Source organism: Microcaecilia unicolor, chromosome 3 (genome assembly GCF_901765095.1).
Source record: "Microcaecilia unicolor chromosome 3, aMicUni1.1, whole genome shotgun sequence".
Taxonomy (NCBI): domain Eukaryota; kingdom Metazoa; phylum Chordata; class Amphibia; order Gymnophiona; family Siphonopidae; genus Microcaecilia; species Microcaecilia unicolor.
In genome coordinates this window covers 309,587,722-309,613,909 of record NC_044033.1, presented here as the reverse complement: position 1 = coordinate 309,613,909, position 26,188 = coordinate 309,587,722, and the positions used below count along the sequence as shown (strand labels likewise).

General features: G+C 43.3%; 1 protein-coding gene across 1 annotated transcript in view; it reads right to left on the bottom strand.

Annotated features, from left to right (window-relative positions):
* The window catches only part of TESPA1 (thymocyte expressed, positive selection associated 1), a 106,662-nt gene that overhangs the window by 7,816 nt on the left and 72,658 nt on the right, over positions 1 to 26,188 (bottom strand). The window contains exons 10-11 of the mRNA XM_030195470.1: positions 22,218 to 22,627; positions 21,172 to 21,253 (exon numbers count right to left, since the gene is read on the bottom strand). Coding sequence (XP_030051330.1) covers positions 21,172 to 21,253; positions 22,218 to 22,627 — 492 coding nt within the window. The remainder of the gene's footprint in view (positions 1 to 21,171; positions 21,254 to 22,217; positions 22,628 to 26,188) is intronic.

The window sequence follows — 26,188 nt, the reverse complement described above, 5'->3', positions numbered from 1 at the left end:
TCTTTAAATACCTTCCATTCTACTAATAAATTTCAACATACTTTTCATCATTCTGAAATTTATTTCCTTGATGTGAGAATTGTGAAACATGATGGTGCTCTTGAAACCAATGTTTATACAAAACCTACAGATCGCAATACACTTCTAGTCTATGATAGCTTGCACTCATATCACCCCATTTGCTCAATTTTTGTGTTTTAGGCAAATTTGTGATTCTCTTCTGAGATATAAAGAAGTTTCTGAACATTTAAAGAATAAATTATTGGAACAGGGATATCCCATAAAAGTTATTAAACATTCATACAAAAGAGCTCTTTATAATCATCACGAGTTCCTGTTACAGAATACGCAAGCTCATTCTTCATCTGATTTGACTATCTCATTCATATTGAAATATACTAATTTGTTTCCAAAGATAGTTAAAATTAGGATATTGGCAAATTTTGTCAGTTCATGATGTATTTGCCCAAAGATGATGTGGGATTTCTTATTCAAGAGGGGCAAATCTGTCTGATCTTCTGTGCCAATCAGATGTATGGTCTGAGAGAAGAATTGAGAAATCTGAACTTGTCAAATGTGGCCACTGTGTCATCTGTGGGGTGACTAATGAGACTTCAAAATTTTGGGATGATGTTAGCCAGAAATGTTCTATTTCATGTATATCGAAAGCAGTGATATATTTGAATAGTTGTCCCTGTGGATTGAAATATGTGGCTTAAACAAAGCGCATGTTAAAAACCAGAATGATTGAGCATACACATTGTATCAATGCTAGTAAAGTCAATATGCCTCTTGTTAAACATTGTCAGATGATACAACATACTTTTGATCAATTAAAAGTTATGGCTATTGACCAATTGAAAGATAATCGTTGGAGGGGTGACATCTCCCTTTCTTTACATCAAAAAGAGCAAAAGTGGATTTTCAAATTGCAAACAATGGCACCAAAAGGCTTAAATGGACTTATGGAATGGGATGCTTTCTATTGAGTTAGTTTTCTTTAATTTGGCACTATCGCCCCCTTGAATTGATACGGTGGAGTGGGAGCAGTTTTTTGAGAGTCATTTTGCAATCAGGCTGATGATATGCTTGGTGGATTCCTCCTGATGCAGATCATGAAACAAGGGAGTCCATTGTCGAGGGTGGACCTGGGCCATGGTGATGTTTGGATGTTCTTACAGCCTGGACTGGATTAATGAATCAAGTTGCTGGGAGCCGTTGCATTTTTTAGAAATACTTGTGGCAAGTTAAGTGACTTTCACTGTGTACAGTGTGTTGTGTTTTCAGTTTCTATATAGATTTCAATTGAGTAGAATATTGCTATGCTTCTAGTTGTTATAGGTGTGCTCTGTTTTTCTGGTCACAATAGGTTACAGGGAATTGTTTTCTATTGTGGCTTTTTTTGGAGCTTCCTACAAAACTGTGATAGAAGATGATATTAGAATGCCATTTATGTAGGCTTCCTAGGTAGTTGATGTTTCATTTGTTAAAAAGTTTTTTGTATGAAAAGCCTATATATATATATATATATACAGTGCAATATATGCAGTTAACCGGAGTGTGCACTTAACCCAAAGTGACCCAAAGAAGCTTGACATCTGATAAACATATACGTACAGTATACAGTCTCCGTTAACTGATGTTATACAGTTTCCGTTAACTGACGTTATACAGTCTCCGTTAACTGACGTTAGGCTTACTTGAAGTAATCAGTCATAATCCTCTGTACACTCTTGTGTCTGTGAGTTCCATAGACTACGTCTGCCAGATGGTAAAAACTGTCATAGCACTGACAGCCAGTGGCCTCCAGATAGGCCCACACGGTGTTGAGACTCTCCAGCGCTCTTGCAAAAGTGACAGGAGGTTGTTGAATTTCGCAAACATGTGCCTCGCTGCTCATTTCATCATCAGCCATTGCCTGCGTATAGGCGCATATCTCAACATCAGTGCTGTCATCAGCTGTTTGCAGATCGTAATCAACAGCTACGTAGTGATGAAACTCCTCTTCAGTAACACCAGCTGGGATGTTAATAGCCTGTTCATCTGACACGTTTACAACAGCTGCATCTGTTTCATCCCTCTCCACATCCTTAACAAAGCTTGCCCTCTTGTAGCAGTTCACAATAGTTGCCTGTGTAACATGATTCCAGGCTTCTTTCTGCATATGTAGGGAATCCAACAGTGATAGATTACGAGCCAGTTCAACAGCACGTTTATCCTTACCAGTCTGGTCATCCATAACGCTCATCAGACGATGTAGCACAAGAGCCCAATAATGTTTGAAATTGACTATTATGCCCTGGTCCATAGGTTGGATCAGAGAGGTAGTGTTTGGTGGCAGGAAGACCACCTTGACATTAGACAGCCTGACATTATCACTGTGTGCAGCACAATTATCACAAAGCAACAAAATCTGATGCTTTTGTGCCCGCATTCTAGTGTCTAACTTCTTTAGCCACTGCTTCCAAATTTCCCCAGTCATCCATGAATTTGCATTAGCCTCATATGACACAGGAAGTTGCTTAACATTCTTGAAGCAACGGGGCTGTTTGCTCTTTCCAATGACAAGTGGTTCCAACTTCTCACTCCCATCCATATTGCAGCAAAGGAGGATCGTCAGTTGGTCCTTCGACGTTTTACTTCCTCTAGTTTCGGCTTGTTTGAATGCAAGTGTTCCATCAGGAATCGCTCGCCAGTAGAGACCGTTTTCATCAGCATTGAAAATGTCACGAGGTGCAAACTCGTTCAAGATGGTAGGAAGAACTGAAACAACCCAATTTTCAGCACCAAAGTCATCAGCGTCTTCTTTTTCACCATGCTGTTTCTTGAATTTTATGTTGCTCCTCTCCTTCCATCTTTCCAACCATTCAACAGTGGCTTTGAATTCAGTTAGTCCAAGACTTTCAGCTAGCTGATTAGCTTTCTTCATAAGCAGTGGACCACTGACAGGAAACTGTCTGCTCCTGACTTGAGAAAACCACTGAAGAAGAGCATCTTCTACATCCTCGGCTTTTCCCGCCCGTTTTTGTTTCCTGTGTGGATTTGTATTGTTTTGCCAATCTTCCAGAAGCTGGTCTTTCTGCTTCAAGATACGTTAAATTTGACTGGGATTGACACCATATTCTTTAGCAATAGATGCTTGACTTTGTTTGTTTTCTAATTTTTAAGAACTTCTATTCATTCAACTGTGTCCCACCCTTGCGGAAATAGGAAGTTACATCAGAGGGTGGGACACAGTGAGGGAAGGGCCAACGCGACGAGGCAATTTGCTTCTTTTACATGCAGAGCAGACGCGAGGCGCTGTGCCGCTGCTTCACAGATTTTTTTCAAGCCAGGTTGCCAGGTGGCAGGAGAAGAGGGTTGTTTGTCGACAGAGCTGGTAGGCAGGTGGGGACTACAGCGCCAGCGGAGCACCCCCCCCATCTGCTGACACCCAGGGCAGACCGCCCCTATCGCCCAACCCTTGGTTCGCCACTGGACAGAAGGCCTTATATTCTCACAAATGGGTGATGCAGACCCATGTCGCCCGGTCAAGGACTTATGACTAGCATAAGTAGAGCTTTGTGGAGAACGAGACACACTCCACTGCATATGCACGAGTGCCTTCCCACCTGCCACGAGAGCATGGTCTCCTCAGTTATATACTACAGCAAAAAAGTAAAATTAAGAAAGGAGACAACTCCAAGGGGAGGTGGGAGGGATTGTGAGAATATAAGGCTTGCTGTCCTCAGAGAATACCTGCTACAGGTAAGTATCTTCGCCTTCTCAGAGGACAAGCAGGCCTTTTTATTCTCACAAAATGGGAATTCCCTAGCATGTAGGCTCATCGAAAACATCATACATTGTTGAATTGGGCCTTGCAACTGGGAGGACACAACTCTGATTAACCTGAAACTATATACAAACTGAGTGAGAGTGTAGCCTGGAACAGAATAAAAGGGCCTAGGGGATAGAGTTGGATTCTAGACCCCAAACAGATTCTGCACCACTGTTTGCCTGAACTGACTGTCATGTCAGGTATCGTGCTTCAGGCAGTAATGAGATGTGAATGTGTGGACTGAAAACCACGTTGCAGCCTTGAAAATGTCTTCAATGGAGGATGACCGCAAGTGGGCTACCGACGCAGCCATGGCTCTGACATTGAGTCATGACATGACCTTCTAGGGTCAGCCCAGCCTGGACATAAGTGAAGGAAATGCAATCTGCTAGCCAATTAGAAATGATGCATTTCTTGATAGCGACTCCCATCCTGTTGGGATCAAAAGAAATACTACTACTACTACTACTTGACATTTCTAAAGCGCTGCTAGGGTTACGCAGCGCTGTACAATTGAACATAGAAAGACAATCCCTGCTCAAAGAGCTTACAATCTAAAGGACAAATGAACAGTCAGTCCGATAGGGGCCGTCAAATTGGGCAGTCTGGATTTCCTGAAAGGTAAGAGTTAGGTGCCGAAAGCAGCACTGAAGAGGTGGGCTTTCAGCAAAGACTTGAATATGGGTAGGGAGGGGGCTTGGCGTAAGGGCTCAGGAAGGTTGTTTCAAGCATAGGGTGAGGCGAGGCAGAATGAGCGGAGCCTGGAGTTGGCGGTGGTGGAGAAGGGCACTGAGAGGAGGGATTTACGCCAATGCTTTCTTGCAATCCGAGGTGTGCAGGGTGCTCTCGCCAGTATGGGAATGAGGTCGGGGAAAGAATGTTGGCAAGCAATTGACTGGTTCAGATGGAACTCTGACACCAACTTTTGCAGGAACTTAAGGTTCGTGATGAAGGACAACTCTGTTGTGATGGAACTTAGTATAAGATGCATCCACTACTAAGGCCTGAAGCTCACTGACTCTACAAGCTGAAGTAACACCACCAAGAAAATGACCTTTCAGATCAAGTACTTTAGATGGCAGGAATCCAGTGGCTCAAAAGGAACTTTCATCAGCTGGGTGAGAATGATGTTGAGGTCCCATGACACTGGTGGAGGTTTGACAGGGGGCTTTGACAAAAGCAAACCTCTCATGAATCAAACAACTAGAGGCTGTCCAGAGATGGGCTTACCTTCTACATCATGATGATAAGAACTAATTGCATTGAGGTGAACCCTTACGGTGTTGGTCTTAAGACCAGACTCAGATAATTGTAGAAGGTATTCAAGCAGGAACTATATAGGGCAAGCAAGGGTATCTAGGGCCTTGCTCTCACAAAAGACGACAAACCTTCTCCATTGGAAAGAATAACACCTTTTAATGGAATCTTTCCTGGAAGCCAGCAAGACCTGAGAGACACCCTCCAAAAGACCCAAGGAAGCAAATTCTACACTTTCAACATCAGACTGCACCAGTGATTTCACAGTAAGAATACTGAAAGGTAATTTTAAAACAATACAGGAACGTAAGACCTTTCAAATAAGAATGATTGAATATTTTGACACCCAACAAACAGGACTTAATAAGGATCTGGGTTTTCTAACTCATTATAAAACATAAAGCTGTATTTCTCTGTTTATTTCTCTGTTTATTACCCTCCTCTCACCTACCAACACCCATTCTGTTAGAATATTAATAAAATGCTTTGATGTCCCCATGCATACCCCCACCCTCCCACTCTGTCAGACTGTCAAAGTAATGCTTTGATGTTTCTCTCATATATAGTATCTGCTACCACATTTGCTTATTTCCGATCTGAGGAAGAAGGGCAACCTTCGAAAGCTAATCAAGAAATGTATTAAGTTATGTCCAATAAAAAAGGTATCATCTTATTTTCTTTTCCATGTTTTATTTTGTTTGATTTCTATTGATAACATCAGACTGTGAGAGCCAGAGATTGAAGGTTGGCATGTAGAAGAGATCTCTTGTTCTGAATTCAGAAAACACTCCATGGTTCTTTGGATGATAACTCTAGAAGTAAAGGGAACCAGATCTGCTGAGGCCAGTATGGCGCAATCAGAATCATGGTTCCTCAGTGTTGCTTGAGTTTTATCAAAGTCTTCCCCACAAGTGGTATGGGGACCTGTCTCCCAAAGGAGGAGGAAGGCATCTAATGCTAGTCTGCCTTGGGCCTGAAGCCTGGAACAAAACTGAGGGACTTGGAGTAGTTTAAAACGAACCCCAGTAGTTCTAGCACCCGAATAGTCCTCTGAATGGACTCCTGAGCACCGTCCTCTGAGGTGCTCTTCACTAGCCAATCGTCAAGATAGGGAAACACATGGACTTCCAGTCTGCGTAGCAACGCTGCTGCAACTACTGCTACACATTTGGTGAAAACCCTGGGAGCTGACTTGAGGCCAAAAGGCAACATGCGGTACTGGTAGTGATTTGTTCCCAGGCAAATTTGTGGATACTTCCGGTGGGCTGATCGCCCCCAACACCCCGCCCTTGGTACGTTACTGGTTTGTGACTCTTCTCACGGCAGCAGAATTGTGGGAGACTAGGGGCCCTGACAAGCTGAAGACAGAAAAGGAGCTATAAGAGATTGAGAGTAGCTGTGTGGGACTGAGGGAAAAAAACTGAGAGATGGGTGAGAGAAGAGAGGTCATAATGGAAAGTTCATGAAGACAAGAAAAGAGCGAAAGTTGCATGGAGGGTGAGACTTGAAGGAAACAAAATGAGAGCGGGGAGAGAAAAAAACACAAGGGGGAAAGAGAAATAAGAGAAATACTAGAAAATAATTCATAAAAGAGAAGGAACTTGAAGGCAGAGAGGAAACAAAGGAGAAGACCATGACTAAGCAGAGACAGAGGATAGAAACCTACTACAGGCAGAAAAGTTGGAAAATAAATTCCATGCTAGCTGGACTCGGTCAAGGGTGGGAGTACCTGGTATTTTACCCCTCTCATCCAGCCCTATAATCATCAGGATAATTAAGTGATGTTACTGAAGAGACATGGGGGAGTAGGATGGAGTTGTGGCTTATGCGATGTTATGGTCTATAAAATCTCTTTAAATAGCTTCTTTTTGGTAGCTCTGTAATGGAGAGGACCTATAGTCAAGTCTCAAATTGAAAGAGGAATGGAGAGGAATGAAAAATCAACCATTCCCCTATTATATCCAATTAGAGAGAGTTGGGATGGACCAAGTGGGCTCACTATGCTGCATCGACCTACAGAAATAGCATGGCAGAAGCAAGAAGAGGTGACAGGAGAGATGGATGCAGTCTGGATGGGAGCAAGAGGTACACTGCCCTCACAATATGGGGCCCTTTCATTAAGCTGTGGTAAGTAAAATGGCTTACCATGGGACATGCTCAGGTATCGTGTGGTTAGTTCCAAATCTGTGTTGCATGTTAAAAATATTTTAAATTTTTGTTTGAGGGCTGTGTCTGGGGGTAGAGAGTAGGCATCCTGTGCTAATCACTTAGCATGTCCACATTATTGTGTAACATAGCATATAGTAACATAGTAAATGACGGCAGATAAAGACCTGTACGGTCCATCCAGTCTGCCCAACAAGATAAACTCATTGTACATGGTATGTGATATTTTATATGTATACCCAAGTTTGATTTGTCCTTGCCTTTCTCAGGGCACAGACCGTAGAAGTCTGCCCAGTACTGTTCTTGTACTAAGTTCTGAAGCTAACATCGAAGCCCCTTAAAATTTACCCACCAGCCCATCCCTATCTATTCAGTCACGATCAGGGCGTAGACCGTAGAAGTCTGCCCAGCTCCCGTTTTGTTTTGTTTCCAATTACTGGCGTTGCCACCCAATCTCCGCTAAGATTCCATGGAACCATTCCTTCTAAACAGGATTCCTTTGTGTTTATCCCACGCATGTTTGAATTCCATTACTGTTTTCATCTCCACCACCTCCCGCGGGAGGGCATTCCACATATCCACCACCCTCTCCGTTAAAAAATACTTCCTGACATTAGTCCTGAGTCTGCCCCCCTTCAACTTCAATTCATGTCCTCTAGTTCTACCGCCTTCCCGTCTCCAGAAAAGGTTCATTTGCGGATTAATATCTTTCAAATATTTGAACGTCTGTATCATATCACCCCTGTTTCTCCTTTCCTCCAAGGCATACATGTTCAGGTCAGCAAGTCTCTCCTCGTACGGTTTGCAACGCAAATCCCATACCATTTTTGTAGCTTTTCTTTGCATCACTTCCAGTCTTTTTCCATCTTTAGCAAGATACGGCCTCCAAAACTGAACACAATACTCCAAGTGGGGCCTCACCAACGACTGTTAGCACAGGATTACCACATGAGCCCTTACCTCCTACAAAATAGGTGTCAGTAAGTGCTCCTTTGCTAATTCTTTTTCATGGCTGTGCGCTATTGGCAACATTGCACAGCCATTAATGGACAAAATAGAAAATTGGCCATTTGCCAGTTGTGGTAAAACCCACTAAGGTCACTTTTTACTGCAGCTTAGTAAAAGAACTAGAGCTGCATTTTGATTAACATTTTTTTTGCAATTAATTGCACGATTAAAGGTATGTTATTTATTTAGTACTTTTTCCCACTGCAGCTCTTTGTGACTCTGGGCAAGTCACTTAACCCTCCATTACTCAGAGTCACAAGGAGCTGCAGTAGGAACAAAAATAAATACCATGGCGTTAATAGCATGATTAATCACGTGACTAATTGGAATTACAATTTTAATCAAAATACAGCCCTAAAAAATTTAAAGAATAAAAAGTAATAAAAAAAATGAGAAATACAAAATACAAACTGAAAAATTACAAATGAAAGAATATAAAACAGCATGCAGAATAGCTATAAACAGCCTTACAGTTTTCACAGCCTACTTCAGAAATGGAGTCCTAAACAGGATCCCTTCATTTGTTTCTTGGGTTGGTTCCCCTCTTGACTCGGCTACTAAACCCTGCTTTCCTTTCTCACTCCTAGCACTGCTCTGCTGATAACTCCTGACTCAGCTCTGAGCTAGCTTTGGAGTGTGTGAAATGTGTGGCTGTGCCTGGACAGGTCCTGACATTAAATATTCGGGCATAAAGCTGACCGCTGCTGGCTGAATATCTAACCCTATGGTTCTAAGTTTTGTTTCAAACCTTTCTAAATTTAGGAACCTGATTTGAAAGCTAGCCATTTTTTGAAAACTGACCCCATGGTGTCATCAATATCTTTTTCTTAGTTCATATTTATTTGATATACTGCCAATCATTAAGATTTACAGCAGTGTTTCCCAAGTCCAGTCCTGGAGTACCCCTTGCCAGTCAGGTTTTCAGGATATCCACAATGAATATGCATGAACTTGATTAGCATACACTGCTTCCAATATATGCAAATCTCTTTCATGCATATTTGTTGTGGATATCCTGAAAACCTGACTTGCAAGGGGTACTTCAGGACCGGACTTGGGAAACACTGACTTACAGAATATTAACATAAGTAGCAGAAAACAAATCTACATTTAATGCACTTTCAAATGCTAGCTAAGCACAACGAACAGGGCTAAATCAAAATTTACCAATTTAGTAAAGTTGTGGCCTAGACTACAGAAGAGTGTCTATAAGCAATTGGCATGTTATCCCTTGAGTTCATTGTTATTCTAGATACAAGGTCAGCAAAATGAATGGAACACCCTATTCCCTCCTTACTAAACAGGGCAATTGTATCTATAAAATATTACAAATCAACAAGGTCATGAGTCTCTTTTCATCTGCTGGAACATGCTGCCCTCTACTGGTAGAAAACTGGTAGAGACTGATTAGATCCCATGCTGCTAACTACAACAGGCACTTGGCAATGCTGTGATTGGAACAGACATGGGGTGATCTCAGACCTATTACTAATTTGCAGTAAAGTTCTGCAGTTACCATAAAGTAATTGCAAAAATTTTGCATTGCCCCTAACAGTTAACACAGAGACAATGTACTTACTGCATGTTAACTGCATTGCAAATATCATAACGTAGTTAGGTAGATCTTTTGAGGTGGCATTAACTGCTCTGTGGGAACTGCTTCCTTAACAGCTAACATATGGTAACTATTTTATGTTAAGGGTAAAGGTAATTTGATATACTGCCTTTCTGTGTTACACCCAAAGCAGTTAACTATAAGACACACCTCTTGCCCATTACCTGCCTATTCCCTGTCCCATTCCACATTAGGCAGATAACTTAGGAATAATTGCATACTGTCACATTTTTGCTACTTCTCATGTTAATTGCTTTTCCCAGGGTAATAAATAAGCCCCAAAGTGAGTTGTCATAAGGGCACACAGAGTGTTTTATTTACTTATTTTAAAAATTTCAAGACCGCCTAATAACTAGGCAGAATACAATTGACATTTTTAATAAAACCACATTAATTAACTAGAGGACAATTGCCAGTACATGTTCATTCTCATCATCCTGTCCTCTTCCAGCTCCCTTAGGGGTCGATGCAGAGAGCTATTGCAGGTTACTGCACGCTCTTCAACAGCAGTTTACTTACTTGCTAATTTATTAATTGGGTGTTGTTAACCACCTTTACGAAGAGATTCACCCAAGGCGGTGAACAGTAGGTACAGTTTAACATCATAGTAACATACTAGATGACGACAGAGAAAGACTTGTATAGTCCATCCAGTCTGCCCAACAAGATAAACTCATATGTGCTACTTTATGTGTATACCCGACCTTGATTTGTATCTGCCATTTTCAGGGCACAGACCGTAGAAGTCTGCCCAGCACTAGCCCCGCCTCCCACCACCGGCTCTGCCACCCAATCTCCGCTAAGCTTCTGAGGATCCATTCCTTCTGAACAGGATTCCTTTATTTTTATCCCATGCATTTTTGAATTCTGTTACCGTTTTCATCTCCACCACCTCCCGCGGGAGGGCATTCCAAGTATCCACCACTCTCTCTGTGAAAAAATACTTCCTCACATTTTTCTTGAGTCTGCCCCCCTTCAATCTCATTTCATATCCTCAAGTTCTACCGCCTTCCCATCTACGGAAAAGGTTTGTTTGCAGATTAATACCTTTGAAATATTTGAATGTCTGTATCATATCACCCCTGCTTCTCCTTTCCTCCAGGGTATACATGTTCAGGTCAGCAAGTCTCTCCTCATACGTCTTTTAACGCAAATCCCATCTTTTCGACAAGACATACCACAATGACTAAAACATATGAAAACCCCACATATATTTAGTAAGCATTGTTAACAGTACCCCATATTATTTCTTCATCATACTTTCCATTACCCAATATACTTCTGTTACACTAATATTAACTCTACTCTCATTTCCACTTTCCACTATATATTGTAAGCCACATTGAGCCTGCAAAGAGGTGGGATAATGTGGGATACAAATGCAATAAATAAATAAGTAAATACCATTTTTGTAGCTTTTCTTTGCACTGCTTCAATTCTTTTTACATCCTTAGCAAGATACGGCCTCCAAAACTGAACACAATACTCCAGGTGGGGCGTCACCAACGACTTATACAGGGGCTTCAACACCTTCTTTCTTCTGCTAGTCACACCTCTCTCTATACAGCCTAGCAACCTTCTAGCTACGGCCACTGCCTTGTCACACTGTTTCGTCGCCTTCAGATCCTCAGATACTATCACCCCAAGATCCCTCTCCCTGTCTGTACATATCAGACTCTCACCGCCTAACACATACGTCTTCCATGGATTTCTACTTCCTAAGTGCATCACTTTGCATTTCTTCACATTGAATTTTAATTGTCAAACCTTAGACCATTCTTCTAGCTTCTGCAGATCCTTTTTCATGTTTTCCACTCTCTCCTGGGTGTCCACTCTGTTACAAATCTTAGTATCATCCGCAAAAAGGCAAACTTTACTTTGTAACCCTTCGGCAATGTCACTCACAAATATAATGAACAGAATCGGGCCCCAGCACCGATCCCTGAGGCACTCCACTACTCACCTTTCCCTCATCCGAGCAAATTCCATTAACCACCACCCTCTGGCGTCTGTCCGTCAACCAGTTCCTAATCCAGTTAACCACGTCGGGTTCTATCTTCAGCCTGTCAAGTTTATTCAAGAGCCTCCTGTGGGGAACCGTGTCAAAAGCTTTGCTGAAATCTAAGTAGATTACGTCTATAGCACGTCCATGATTCAATTCTCCGGTCACCCAGTCAAAGAATTCACGATGTACCTTTGGTAAAACCATGTTGTCTCAGATCTTGCAACTTATTGGCTTCCAGGAAATTCACTATCTTTTCCTTCAGCATTGCTTCCACTACTTTTCAAATAATTGAAGTGAGGCTTACCGGCCTGTGGTTTCCAGCTTCTTCCCTATCACCACTTTTGTAAAGAAGGACCACATCCGCTGTTCTCCAATCCCACGGAACCTCTCCCGTCTCCAAGGATTTATTAAACAAATCTTTAAGAGGACCCTCCAGAACTTCTCTGAGCTCCCTCAATATCCTGGGGTGGATCCCGTCCGGTCCCATGGCTTAGTCCATCTTTAGATTTTCAAGTTGTTCATACACACTCTCTTCCGTGAACGGTGCTATATCCACTCCATTCTCATATGTACTTTTGCCAGTCAATCGTGGGCCTTCTCCAGGATTTTCTTCTGTGAAAACAGAACAAAAGTATCTATTTAGCAAATTTGCTTTTTCTTCATCATTATCTACATAGTGGTTCGCAGCATCTTTCAGTCTCACAATTCCCTTTTTAGTCTTCCTCCTTTCACTAATATACCTGAAGAAATTTTTGTCACCCCTCCTTACATTTCTGGCCATTTGTTCTTCCGCTTGCGCTTTTGCCAGACGTATCTCTCTCTTGGCTTCTTTCAGTTTCATCCAGTACTCCTCTCCGTGTTCCTCTTCTTGAGTTTTTCTGTATTTCAGGAATGCCATCTCTTTAGCCTTTATTTTCTCAGCCACTTGCTTGGAGAACCATATCAATTTCCTTTTTCTCTTGCTTTTATTTACTCTCCTTACATAAAGGTTTGTGGCCATAATTATTTTATTTATTTATTTATTGCACTTGTATCCCACATTTTCCCACCTATTTGCAGGCTCAATGTGGCTTACAGACATCTGTTAAGGCATCGCCGTAACAGAGAAGAAATACAATTGGTGTTACAAAGGGGTAATCAAAGACAGGAGGGTCAGTTTATGCAGTTATACAGTGAGACATTCTGAATAAAGGAGTGTAAGGGTTGTGTTCTATTCATTAAGGATTTTCGTGGTAGGCTTTGTTAAAGAGATAGGTTTTCAAGGCTTTGTGGAAGCTATTTAGTTCGTTGATCGTTTTCAAGTGAATTGGTAGTGCATTCCACGTCTTCGTGCTTATGTAGGAGAAGCTGGACGTATGTGTTAATTTGTATTTGACCCCTTTGCATCTGGGGAAGTGTAGGTTGAGAAAGGTTCGGGAGGATCGTTTAGCATTTCTGGGTGGGAGGTCCACGAGATCTAGCATGTAGGTCGGGGCGTCTCCATGAATGATTTTATGAACAATCGTGCATATCTTGAACGTGGTGCATTCTTTCAGTGGGAGCCAGTGTAGGTTCTTTCTTAAGGGTTTTGCACTTTCATATTTTGTTTTACCAAATATGAGTCTGGCTGCAGTATTTTGGGCTGTCTGGAGTTTCTTGACGGTTTGTTCTTTACAGCCAGCGTAGAGTGAGTTGCAGTAGTCCAGGTGGCTTAGTACCAGGGATTGTATTAGGATTCGAAAGATGGCCCTTGGGAAAAAAGGTTTTACTCTTTTGAGTTTCCACATGGAGTGGAACATCTTCTTTGTTGTGTTCTTCATGTGGTTTTCAAGTGTGAGATTTCGATCAGGCTTCTTTCAGCCTGGACCACTGTCCTTCCACTTCTCGTACGTCCTCCCAGCCCATCAGCTCCTTCCTCAGGTATTCCCTCATTTTACTAAAGTCAGCATGCTTGAAATCCAGGACTTTGAGTTTTGAGTGGCCGCCCTCCACTTCAGCTGTCATATCAAACCAAACTGTTTGATGGTCACCCACTCGGACATTTGACACACTGTCCCCATTTGTGAGCACCAGATCCAGCGTCGCTCCCTCCCTCGTGGGTTCTGTCACCATTTGTCTGAGCAGAGCACTTTGAAAAGCATTCACGATCTCTCTACTTCTTTCCGATTCTGCAGATGGAACCTTCCAATCTACATCCGGCAGATTGAAATCCCCCAGCAACAGCACCTCTCTCTTCTTTCCAAACTTACAATTTGTTGACAGCATAACAATAGTAAATGTTAATGGCCGCTGTATGCTAGAAGAGCTTCTACACTGCCATGGTAGACATTAGCACACAGGATATTAAAATTCATGCTAAATAGTGCATGCTGCCTCACAGCTTGCAGAACTGCGTGCTGATGTCCACTGTGGGGGCTCAACACCAGACACCTTCCGCCAGGTGGCCTGATACAGAAAGCAGTGCATTAGAGCTGCTGACCGAACACGGGGTTCCCTTCCAGCAGAAAAATTGCCGGGTGGGATAGGAACTGCCATTTTGAGAAGAAGAGGTACTGGGTTAGGTGGGGCCTGGTTTTGGATCGGGTGCCTCTAGACACCAGGGACTTCTTTCTCATTCGAATTTGTGATTGGGCAGGTTGTGTGTGTGGGGGGAATGGAGAAAGACACCAGGGACCTTTTTTTTTTTTAATTCTGAGCATGCGGGTAGGGGTGCCACTAGACACCAGGGAGGCAATGCCACGAGACACCAGCACATGCAGACTGCCAGCACCTTTCTTTGTAATGTCATCCTTTCTGTCAGTGTCTGAGCCACGATAAAAGGTGATATCTGTCAATGAGCTCTATATTACTGCCACAATTTTAATGTGGCAGTAATTTGCATGCTCATTGATTACTGAATCCCGCAGTAATTTTTCAATGGGAACCCCGCATGCGGTCAGCAGCTCTAACGCGCTGCTTTCTGCATTGGGGTCTTAACCAGTAATAACAATAAGGAACACTATTGAAAAAAACACTTTAACAAAGAAACGTGTTCTTAACAGTTTTTTTTAACTGTACTGAAAGTAGACCTGCTACTGAAAAAGCTGTAGCGCAAGTTTCAGCATATCTTGTTGCTACCATCCTCTCAAGAGATAGCTGTATTGCAGTCTCAGATTGTAACTGTTTTCCTGGTCAATACAATACTAATGTTTGAGAGAAATACAAGGAGCAGTGGGAGTCTTGAATTCCCAGATTGCAATGTTCTAATTTATTTTTATTACATTTGTACCCTGCGCTTTCCCACTCATGGCAGGCTCAATGCGGCTTTCATATTGTAGGCAGGTATTTATTTGTACCTGGGGCAATGGAGGTTGAAGTGACTTGCCCAGAGTCACAAGGAGCTGCCTATGACTAAAGTGGGAATTGAACTCAGTTCCTCAAGACCAAGGTCCACCACCTTAACCACTAGGCCACTCCTCCACTCCAACCAGTAGCCTGCCCTATTATTTTGTCTAAATATGGGTGGAGAAAGTTTGCATAAGCAGTCTAGGCTCTGACTGATGTATGATCACAGGATTCTTCCTCCCACTGCTCTTGCCTCCCTGTTGCCAGCACCTCTGCAGAGATTGTGGATTCAGGTCCTGCTGTGGACTCTTTCTGCTCCTATGAATTGTCCTACTACTTCCTGACTTTATGCCTCCAGCTGCTGAAAGATCAAGATGAGTTCAACTCCCATGCCCCTAAAGCCTTGGATAATACTTCATTTGTATTTTATGAACCATAACAATTATATTTTTTCTTTGAGGGTATAGGAGTGGTGATGGATCAATGATTGGCTATAAACATAAGAATAGCCATACTGGGTCAGACCAATGGTCCATCTAGCCCAGTATCCTGCTTCCAACAGTGGCCAATCCAGGTCATAGATACCTGGCAGAAACCCAATTAGTAGCAACATTCCATGCTAGCAATCCCAGGGCAAGCAGTGGCCTTCCCATGTCTATTTCAAGACTATGGACTTTTCCTCCAGGGACTTCTCCAGGGACTTTTTTAAACCCAGATATGCTAACCACTGTTTCCAGTGAGTTCTAGAGCTTAACTATTCTTTGAGTGAAAAAATATTTCCTCCTATTTGTTTTAAAAGTATTTCCATGCAACTTTATTGAGTGTTTCCTGGGCTTTGTACTTTTTGGCTCAGGTGACAAGTATGGGAAATGTCCTTGGCTCAATGCCTGAGTGAGGTTTTCCACTTCCTGGTTTGGCTGGGACTGAGGCTGCTGTTTAGACAGTATTCACTAGGGGTGGGTTGCCATTTGCAATGACCTAGAAAATTCCAATGTCATATTCCATGTTGTTGCATGGCAATCTAAAAACAAAACGAGCAGAAAAAACTCACATTTTGTTTGTTGATAATGGTGCACATTATTTGCAAATAGTGCACACTTTTGGAAAGAGTGAACATTTTCCTGATACTGTGCACATATGTGAGCTATCATGCAGCATAAGCGCACCATCAGGAAAAGGTGCGTACTCTTTCAGAAAAATGCGCTCTGGGGCCCTTTTACAAAGGCAAATAAGGGCCTATATGCGTCTACAGCATGCCAAATTAGCATTACCACACAGCTACCTCATGCCCCGGACAGTAATTCTGAATCTACTGCATGGTGCTTACCCGTGGTAAATGGCAGTGGAGGCATGCCTACCGCCCGGGTAGCGCGTGAGACCTTACCACTAAATCAATGGGTGGTGGTAAGGTCTCAGGCCAAAATGGACGCACACTGGATTTTATTTTGCCGCATATCCATTTTCCGGCCCCTTAAAAAAAGGCAGTCTCTGTAGCTGCCGTGCTCCTCTGAGGTACACTGGAGAGGGACAGGGAAATTCAGAGAGGGGGCAGAAACTGGTCTTTGGAGGCGGGGGTTGGGAAGGACAGAGGAAATGCTGTGCTAAAGGGGGGGGGGGGGGGGTGGCAGAGGTCTCAAAGGGTCCACTGAAGTTAACTAGTTGGTCTGACTATGCCACTGCTCTTAATGACATTGCCCCCGAAACAAAAATGAGGGCTAATCAAACCAGTCTTAACCAAAATGAACAACGTTGCAAAAGACACAGGAAACTAAATAAAATTAAAATTTTGAGCTACTCATCCCTTGCATTCACATTCTCCAGGGGAAAGGATTCACAGTCATTGCGTAATCATGACACCTAGTGGCAAGAGTCAGGCTCATCATTGCAGGTTCCAATAGGAGCTCTGTTGAATGGCTCCAACCCAGGATTGTTAATATAATGAGCAGACTAGGTTGATGCAGGGGGATAAAATATTTTTGAAAATATCCAGGTAGTGGCAAATGAAGGCTTAAGGCGTAAGATCCTAATCTGAACTCTGATTCAGCTAGAAGTATAAAAGAGGAGAAAAATGCCAGAATGAAAAAAAATAGACTGGACCTGATATTCAAAACGATTTACTGGGTTGCTGACTGGTTAAATCACTTGGTTGGGGCTAGTCATTAATATTCAGTGGCACTTAACAAGTCTGGTTTGGCGAGCCTCTTTTAAATTGAAACAATTACAACTGCTATAATCTTTTTTACAGGATCATTTTAGTCTAATAATCTTTGCTAGATTATTACATTTTAAAAAAAATATTTAGGCTCAACTTTTAAGTTGATTTCAAAGCTCAAAATGATTCTACACTCACTGCTAGATTGATACTTTGAAAATCTCAAATGGACTAAGTTACTTCTTTGTTGAGAGAACTGTACTGGTTGGCGGTACAGGCTAGGACTGATTTTAAGGTGTTGTGCTTGGCTTTTAAGTTTTTAGATGGTATCTGTCCAGGATGTGGTCACCAACTGGTAAATTTGCTAAACTGTAAAACAACTTCTAGGAGTTGTAATTACTTGCTTTTAGCATTTCCCTCGACCAAAAGCGTGAGATTCAAAGCCTTATTTTCTCATTCCTTTTTATTCTTTGCTGTTTGGTTATGGAATAATCTTCCTCTGGAATTACGTTTAGTGAGAAGTTATTACTCTTTTTGCAAAGCATTGAAAACTTATTTGTATACCAATTTAAATAAGATCTGATGTTTTATCAATTATATTTCCCCCTCCCCCGATATTCAAAACCATTTAACTGGCTAGGAACAGCACCTGGTCAGTTAAATGGCACTTAGCTGGTTATCCCCCGCTGAGTATTCTCAATTAGCGGCTAGGAGATAACGGCTGTAGGCTATCCCCGAATATTCGGCACAGAGCCGGCTGTTGTAAACGGCCACATCAGGCCATGTAAATAGCTGGAATATCTTTGGCTGTTTTAAACTTAACTGGCTATTTCCAAATATCCACTTAGCCAGTTAAGTTTTAAACCGGCCAAAAATAAACTAGATATTCCACGCCAGTCACTGGAAACGGCCCAGCATTGAATATCAGGGCTGACTGCCGATCGCGGGAGTTAGCCGGCCTCCCTCCTGCAGTCCCTTTCTTTGTAATTCCTAATGTTTTGTATCAATCTATGAAAGTGTAACGTGCCTCAAATCTCAATTAGAGAACTGGCAAAAGACAAGACCTGTTTAACATAATATAACATAACAAAATATAAAATAACATAACATAATATAAAATAGCATAACATAACATAATATCACATAAGTGCCGCTGAGTATCTCAGGGCCAGATAGAAAGCTGGCTATCTTAGGGATGGAGTCAACACTTAGCCGCACCTAAGTGGCCAGGGTTAGCGCATAAATGAGACCATATAAATGTTTGTACTATTTTTATGTGGTAATGCATGGCCCCTTAAGTGATGAATGTCGACTTAAGTGGCTATGTGTTAGCCGGCTTAAAAATAAGTGGATATTCAAAGCCGAAGCCTGCAACAATCCTACCTTTGAATATCTGAGAATAATGCCACCAGCAGTGAGAAAAACGCTCACCGCTAATGGCTAAATATTGCCCCCCACTATTTTCAAAGGGATTGCTAGGCCTTTGAAAATTGTTTTTCCTTTCAGAGAGTAAAAGTATGGATGCTGTGAATAGTGCATGTACTTTACCCACAGAAAATGCCAGTGGAGACAGAGGCAAAGTATGAGGCAGGTCTTCTAATCTAGAAGCACTGGCATACTTTCAGCGCCTGTTTTATTACAACACTAGGGGCCCTGTTTACTAAGCCGTGCTTTTGGCACGCTAACGTTTTTAGCACTTGCCAAAAATTAGCCTGCGCTAACACTAGAGACATCCATAGGAATATATGGGCGTCTCTAGTGTTTAGCGCATGCTAATTTTAGCGTGCGCTAAAAATGCTACCGCACCTTAGTAAACAAGGCCCTAGGAGACTATTTTAGGACTTGGATTTTACATTTAATTACTCACTTTTCCCCAGATCTAAGGCTCACAATCTAAGCTGTATTTGAGGCAAAGGAGTATCAGTGGGAGAAGCAGGATTTGAACCCTGGTTTTCTCATTCTCAGCCTATTGCACTAATTGCTAGACTCTTTCCAGCATTCAAAATGTAGCACCTGAATGTAAAAAAAAAAATGCGGCAAGAAGAATGAGCAAAAGAGAGAAGAATTAGGGCTGTGGTTAGTTATAATGAGCTGTTCCTGCCATTCAGGTGTATTAGAGGACTTTGGTGGATTATCTCCATAAGGTAAAGTTTGGTTGCACAAGTAGCAAGCGTTAGTTAAACTCTCTCTTTCGGGTTTAGAAAGCTATCAGACAGGGCCACCGAGAGGGGAGAGGCAGAGGACAAGATTCCCCCGGGCCCAGCCTCCAAGGAGGGCCCAGCGCCGGGGTCTGTCTCTCTCCTGCTCCTCACGGGACCTGGGTTATCGCGTCCTGACAGGAGCAGAAGAGAGAACACTACGGCGCCGAACTCCTCTTAGAGGCTGGGGAGGAGCAGACACAGGGCTTTGGGTCCTCTGATTTGGCTAGCAGGGGTCCCCAAGCCCCACCAGCAGAAGTCTTCCTCCAGCGCTCTTCTCTGCCACATGGCCTGCCTTGTGGCTGCTTTTCCCCTCAAGTTGCACATGCGCGACGTGAGGGGAAAAGCAGCGGCCAGCCAAGGTATGTGGAGTTGCAGTGGGGGGCAGGGAGGTGGGGCAAAATGTGCCCCTCACCCACTTTGGGCTCTGGCCCCCCTCAATTTTTGTGGTCTGGCTATGCGGTGCTCCGGGGGGGGGGGCTGGCAGCAGTGACCCTATCTTGGTCATGGCTCAGTCTCATGGCGGACCTGCTATCAGATACAATTAGACCCAAGAAATTGTGGTACATGCTGTGGAAATAGTTATAAAGTTTTCTGCACTGAATGGCTTACTGTGGAGTATTTTCGTTCTCAGATTCATTTACTACATTCAGCAATAATAAAAAAACACCAACGGCTGATATCCAAAGGCAGTTATCTGGTTAGCAGATGCAACTAACCAGATAAGTGCCAGCCAGCGGACTATTCAGCGACACAGATACTTCTGCTGAATATTCACGTTGACCACCTTAGCATTATCTCAGTCTATGGGCAGAGTAGGAGGTTATCTGGTTGGCGGTGATATGCATGTATGTATTTATTTCCAGTGCTTGATATACCGCAAAATGTCCATTCATGGCAACTATGTGGTTTACAACATTATAAAACAGAGAGGCAAAAAAAGGGAAAATAGGAAAAAGGGGAAGGAAGGACAGAGAAATTAGCAAGGGGGGAGAGTGAAGGCCTCACGGAAGAGGAAGGCTTTGAGGAGAGTTTTAAACTGCCCGAGGGAGTGTTCTTGGCAGAGGTAGAGAGGGAGGGAGTTCCACAGTTTGGGGCCCAGGTAGCTGAAGGCGATTTCTCGGGAGATTTTGAGGTGAATGGCGGAAAGTGAAAGAACCACAAGGAAGATGTCATTGGAAGAGTAGAGTGTCTGAGTGGGGGATATAAGGAATAAGATAATTGTAAATATAGGTAGCAGCAGAGGGGAGACGACTCTTGAAGACCAGAAGAAGGATTTTGAACCTGATGCAAGAGGAAACAGGGAGCCAATGTTCAGATAGTAGGAGGAGGTGGGGGGGGGGGGGGTGTCATGGTCAAAGCAACCTGATGAAGAAGCTTTACAGCAGTTGACTGTAAGAGTTGCACAGCTATCTGGATAAAGCAAGAAGCTTGTCCTAACTTTATTCAGTTTGCTCTTCAGTTAGTGGCCTTTCCCAGGTCTTCAGCACTGGCTGATATCCAGATAGTGGCGCCTTATAAGTGGTGTTTTTTTTTTATCCACATTTGCCAACATTTTAAAAAATGATGACCATTGTGGGCTTAACATGGGCCTCAAAGTTAGCATAAGGAAAAGCATCATGACACCTTGTCATACTCAGTCCTACTTACTCATCTTGCGTCTTTTTACTGCTGTGTCGTTTGGGAAGTGCCTGCTGGAAAGTTTGATTTCTTCATCTTCATTACTCTGGACCTTAAAAACAAACATAAATTCTAAATCCTAATTAACTTGGGCCCAATATTCAAAGGGGTTTAACTGGGTAGGACAGGCTCCGATATTCAGCAGCACTTATCCAGGTACCAATGAATATCTCCACTAACCAGCCCTTCCCTCGCTGGCTAGTTAGGGGTGGTGCAGGGGCGGCTCTTGGATGGCGCAATTACTTAGCCGGTTAGCGATATATTCAATCCACTAACTAGCTAAGGAGCCCTTTTACTTCTTTATGGTAAAAGGTGGACTGCGCTAGTTTTGGAACATGAAATTGGGGTGCACTGGGCCACTTTTTACTGCTGCGGGAAAAAGGCCTTTTAAAAAAAAATGGGGCAGTAAATGGCCGTGTGCTAATATTAAAATTTGCGTGTGGCTATTTACTGCTTGAGCTCTTACCGCCACCTATTTAGCAGGCAAGGTAAGGGCTCACACGCTACTTGTGCATTAATTGGGGAGCATACGGCAATATGGCTGTGCTGCTGATTACCGCCGGTACAAAAAATAGAAAATGATTTTCTACCATAGGAAACTGCGTACGCCAACTTCAGAACTACCGCCAGGCTCCTGCGCTAACATGGCGGTACGGCTGATTTGGCGCATGCTACCCGTGCAGTAGCCCTATCACGACTTAGTCAAAGTGTCCCTAAGTGCATCAAGACAGCATAAAAGCTGCTCTAACTTACATGCCGATTCAACTGGGCACTGGTCTCGATATCAACTGATACCCAGTTAACTTTTAGGTCAGCACACATATTTGGATATTCAATGCTGGGAGTCACACATGCCCTGGCATTTAATATTCGGTGTTAGTTCAGCCTGCGGCTGTGAACGGATTCCTAGATCTCATTTTCCATGTAGAAATCTCCATAATACAGAGAAGATATTACTGGACCTGGTAAAATCCTTGATAAACAGGGCCTCATTGCCTCTCTTTGAGGACACTTACCTCCTCCATTTCAAAAGAACTATCCCTGAGTAAGATCCTTTGAGTCAAAGGTAATGTTTTGTCCAGTGAACACAAAATAGGACCATCATCAAAGGACTGTGTAATGCCACTTTGTGTCGGAAATGCTGAATAAATTGTTTGACAACGGACTTGGGATGACTGGCTTTTTCCCTTGGTCATGAGTTTGTCTGAATTTGTCAAACCATTGTTGCTATGACCATCTGGCACTTGGAAGCATGGGCACTCTCTGGAATTGTCCTGGGTGATGACAGCGGGCAAGGACTTCCACACTTCCATAGTGTTCCTAAGAATGTGAATTCTAAGATCGGGCTCAGTTTGGAGACCTTCCATAGCCTGGCGTTGGTGTGGTAGACATGTCCTCCTCCGGGTACCTGAGATCACAGCTGCTTCTGTGGATGACAATGACAAAGACAGTGAATGGCTCAGGCTATGATGTACAAATACCCAGTGAACTTGAATGTAACTCATCTTGAGCTACTACTGAAAAAGGTGTAAGCAAAATTTAAATAAATAGATCTGCCCTGTCTCACTCTAAAACACTACATCTGCCTAAAAATATGTGGAGATTGATGATGGGTGTGAGTAGATTTGCCGGAGTTTCTCCTGAATTAAGGCCCTTGCGTTGGCTGCCAATACAGCAACAAATACAGTTTAAGGTTTGCACCTTTTTTTATGATTCCTGTATGACGGTAAGCTTGCTTATTTAAGAGAACCTTTGGATTGATGGGAGCTAGGGTGTTCCCTACATTCTCAAGGTGCACGTCTAGTTTGCAGATTACCAAGACAGCAAGGGGTTGAGCTACTGTGTCTTCTGCTGTGAGACTGCTATTATAGAATACCCTTCTGGGTCCTTTGCATTTGGATCAGAACTATGCCCGGTTTTGCAGGCTCCTAAAGGCTTATTTATTTAGGGAAGCATTGGGGTGCTGAGAATGGTCATTTATTTTGGCAGAGCGTTTTCTGTTTTCTTGATTTAGGGGCTCTTTTACTCAAGGGCACTAAGGGGCTCTTTTACTAAGCAGGGCTGCCGAGAAGGGGGGACAGGGGGGGACAAAATTCCCTGGGCCTAGGCCTCCGGGGGGGGGGGGCCCGCGCCGCCGCCGCAGTCCGGCCCGCCCGCCCTCCGTCGCTCCCTGGCATTGAATTTAAGTGCCTCACCTTCGAAAGCGCAGCAAGCAGCAGCAGACCACTCCTTCCTTCCGTGTCCTGCCCTCGCCTGACGTAACTTCCGCGAGGGCGGGACACAGAAGGAAGGAGTGGTCTGCCACTGCTTGCTGCGCTTTTGAAGGTAAGGCGCTTAAGGTCAGTGCAGAGGGCCCGGGGCTGGAGAGAGGGCCCGGTGGCGGGTGGAGGGGGGCCCAGTGACCTCGGGTGGGGGGGGGGCCCGGGGGCGGCCTTGTCCCGGACTTGGCCCAGTCTCTCGGCGGCCCTGTTACTAAGGCCAGCCGAAAAGTGGCATGCGTTGGTGTAGGCACGTGTTTTGGACACGCGCAGGTCAATTTTTCAGCGCACCTGGAAAAAAAGGTTTTTTTGTGGCCGAAAATGGACATGCGGCAAAATTAAAACCAGCGCACACTGACTTAGTGGTAAGGTCTCACAGATAACTGGACGGTAAGCAGCCAGTGCGCATAAACTGCCAACTACTGCCAGTTAAGCACCAAGCGGTAGAAAATAGAAAATATTTTCTACCGCGTGTTTTGGATGCACATAAAAAATGGAATTACCACCCGGGGCATGCAGTAGCCGGGTGATAGTTCCAATTTGGCGCTTGTTGAACATGCGTAGGTGCCTAAGAGGCATATTTTCAAAGCACTTAGCCTCCCAAAGTTCCATAGAAACCTATGGAACTTAGCCTCCCAAAGTGCTTTGAAAATATGCCTCTAAGCGTCTTAGTAAAAGGGTCCCCCAAGCCCTTAACAAGGAGTTAGTGCTTGTTAGTGCCCAGTAACCTGTACGTTACCTATTTTTTAAAAATATTTTTGGGGAGGGTGTGGCATGGGCGGAGAGTCTGCATTCCCATGTTATCCAGTTAGTGCGTTAGGATTACCGTATGCTAACTGGATAACACACAGTATGATTTAGTGCCTCATAAATAGGAGGGTGTAAGTTCTCATGCATTGTTTTTTTTTCAGGTGCAAACATGCTAATGGGAACATTAGTATATAACCTGCAAAAAAAAAGGAAAAGCCCGACTTTAATGCTGCGTTAGATCTGGGATTAGTGTAATGCGCTAAGCCCAGATTTTACCACATTTTCATAAGAAGGTCCCTTTATGAAAGTGTGGTTAGAATCCACCTTGACCATTATTTGCTAGGCAGACTATAAATGTTAATTAATCAATCAATCTGACATTGCATTCATCTGCTTTTGCATGGCTCTGAAACTCAGATCCTGAACTTATGAAAGTCTACTCCAGTTTTGGTTTAGGCACACAATTTAATGGGAAAAATCATTATCAACACATGTAAAGAAACACTGGCACACATACACACGTCAAAAGTAGTACTATATAACAACAAATTGGGAAGGTCAGTGGCTTACACATGTTTACCTGGTTAATAATTTTTTATGGACTTTTCCTCCAGGAACTTGGTCAATCCTCTTTCGAACACCACTACAATAGTCAGTAATTAGGAGCTGTTTCTGCTCAGTTTTGAACTGGAGAGTAGTCATACATTAATTGAATGCTAACCACTACCTTACATAAAACTAGACTCAGCTTTCACAGTGGGTCATGCTGTCTTTTGCCATAACTATTTCCATTATTACTCCCAGTACTTCTTTCTCTATTCTTGTCACCTCTACTGCTACTCATTAGTCCTCTCAACACTCCTTTTAATACCACTTTACTTCTCCCCTTCTCCTCATTCAGGGGCCCTTTTACTAAAGCGCGCCTAAAAGTGGCCTGCAGTGGTGTAGGCATGTGTTTTGGACACACGCAGGTCATTTTTTCAGGGCACCTGGAAAAAAGGCCTTTTTGTGTGTGTGTGTTCGAAAATGGACCCGCGGCAAAATTAAAAACAGCGCGTGTCCATTTTCGGCCTGAGACCTTATCGCCACCCATTGACTCACCTGTGAGGTCTCAGTGCTAACCAGGCGGTAAGCGTCCAGCACATGAAACTGCCGATTATTGACGGGTAACCGCCACGTGGTAGAAAATAGAAAATATGCGCGTTTTGGACGCATGTCAAAAATAGAATTACTGCCCACGGCATGCGGTAGCAGGGCGGTAGCAGGGCACCAATTTGGTGCATGTTGTTCACACATAGGCGCCTACGTGCCTTAGTAAAAGGGTCCCCTAATCCTTTTTATTACTTCTATCACTCTTAATATTGTACCCATCAATGGCAGTTAAGAGCACTTACTGTGTAGGAGTAGCCTAGTGGTTAGTGCAATGGACTTTGATCCTGGGGAACTGAGTCCAATTCCCACTGCAGCTCCTTGTGACTCTGGGCAAGTCACTTAACCCTCCATTGCCCCTGGTACAAAACAAGTACCTGAATATATGGAAACCGCTTTGAATGTAGTTGCAAAAACCTCAGAAAGGCAGTATATCAAGTCCCATTTCCCTTTCCCTAAAGCATTTTTGGCTTCATCCTTACAACATGCCTCTAGAGAGTGCTGGCATTCATGCAATCATTCAAATGCATCAATGCACATCCTCCCATCAAAATAAAAATCTCTCTCTTCAGACAGGTTTCAAAGATTTAAAAGATAACCTACAAAAATCAATTTCTCAAGAACAGAGAGAATTTCAAATAGGGGGTTCATGACCAGGCTGTTAGAACCAGTGGCTTTGTAACAGAGACAGTGCTGGTAACTGTATTGCTCCTGAAGAAATCTCAATTTTTTTGCAGGCTGTGATACTGTATTACCTGATGTACAAAATGCTGTACACTGCTGGATCTGATTAATTATTTGGATTTCCTATCATCTTTTTCCTCAGGTAG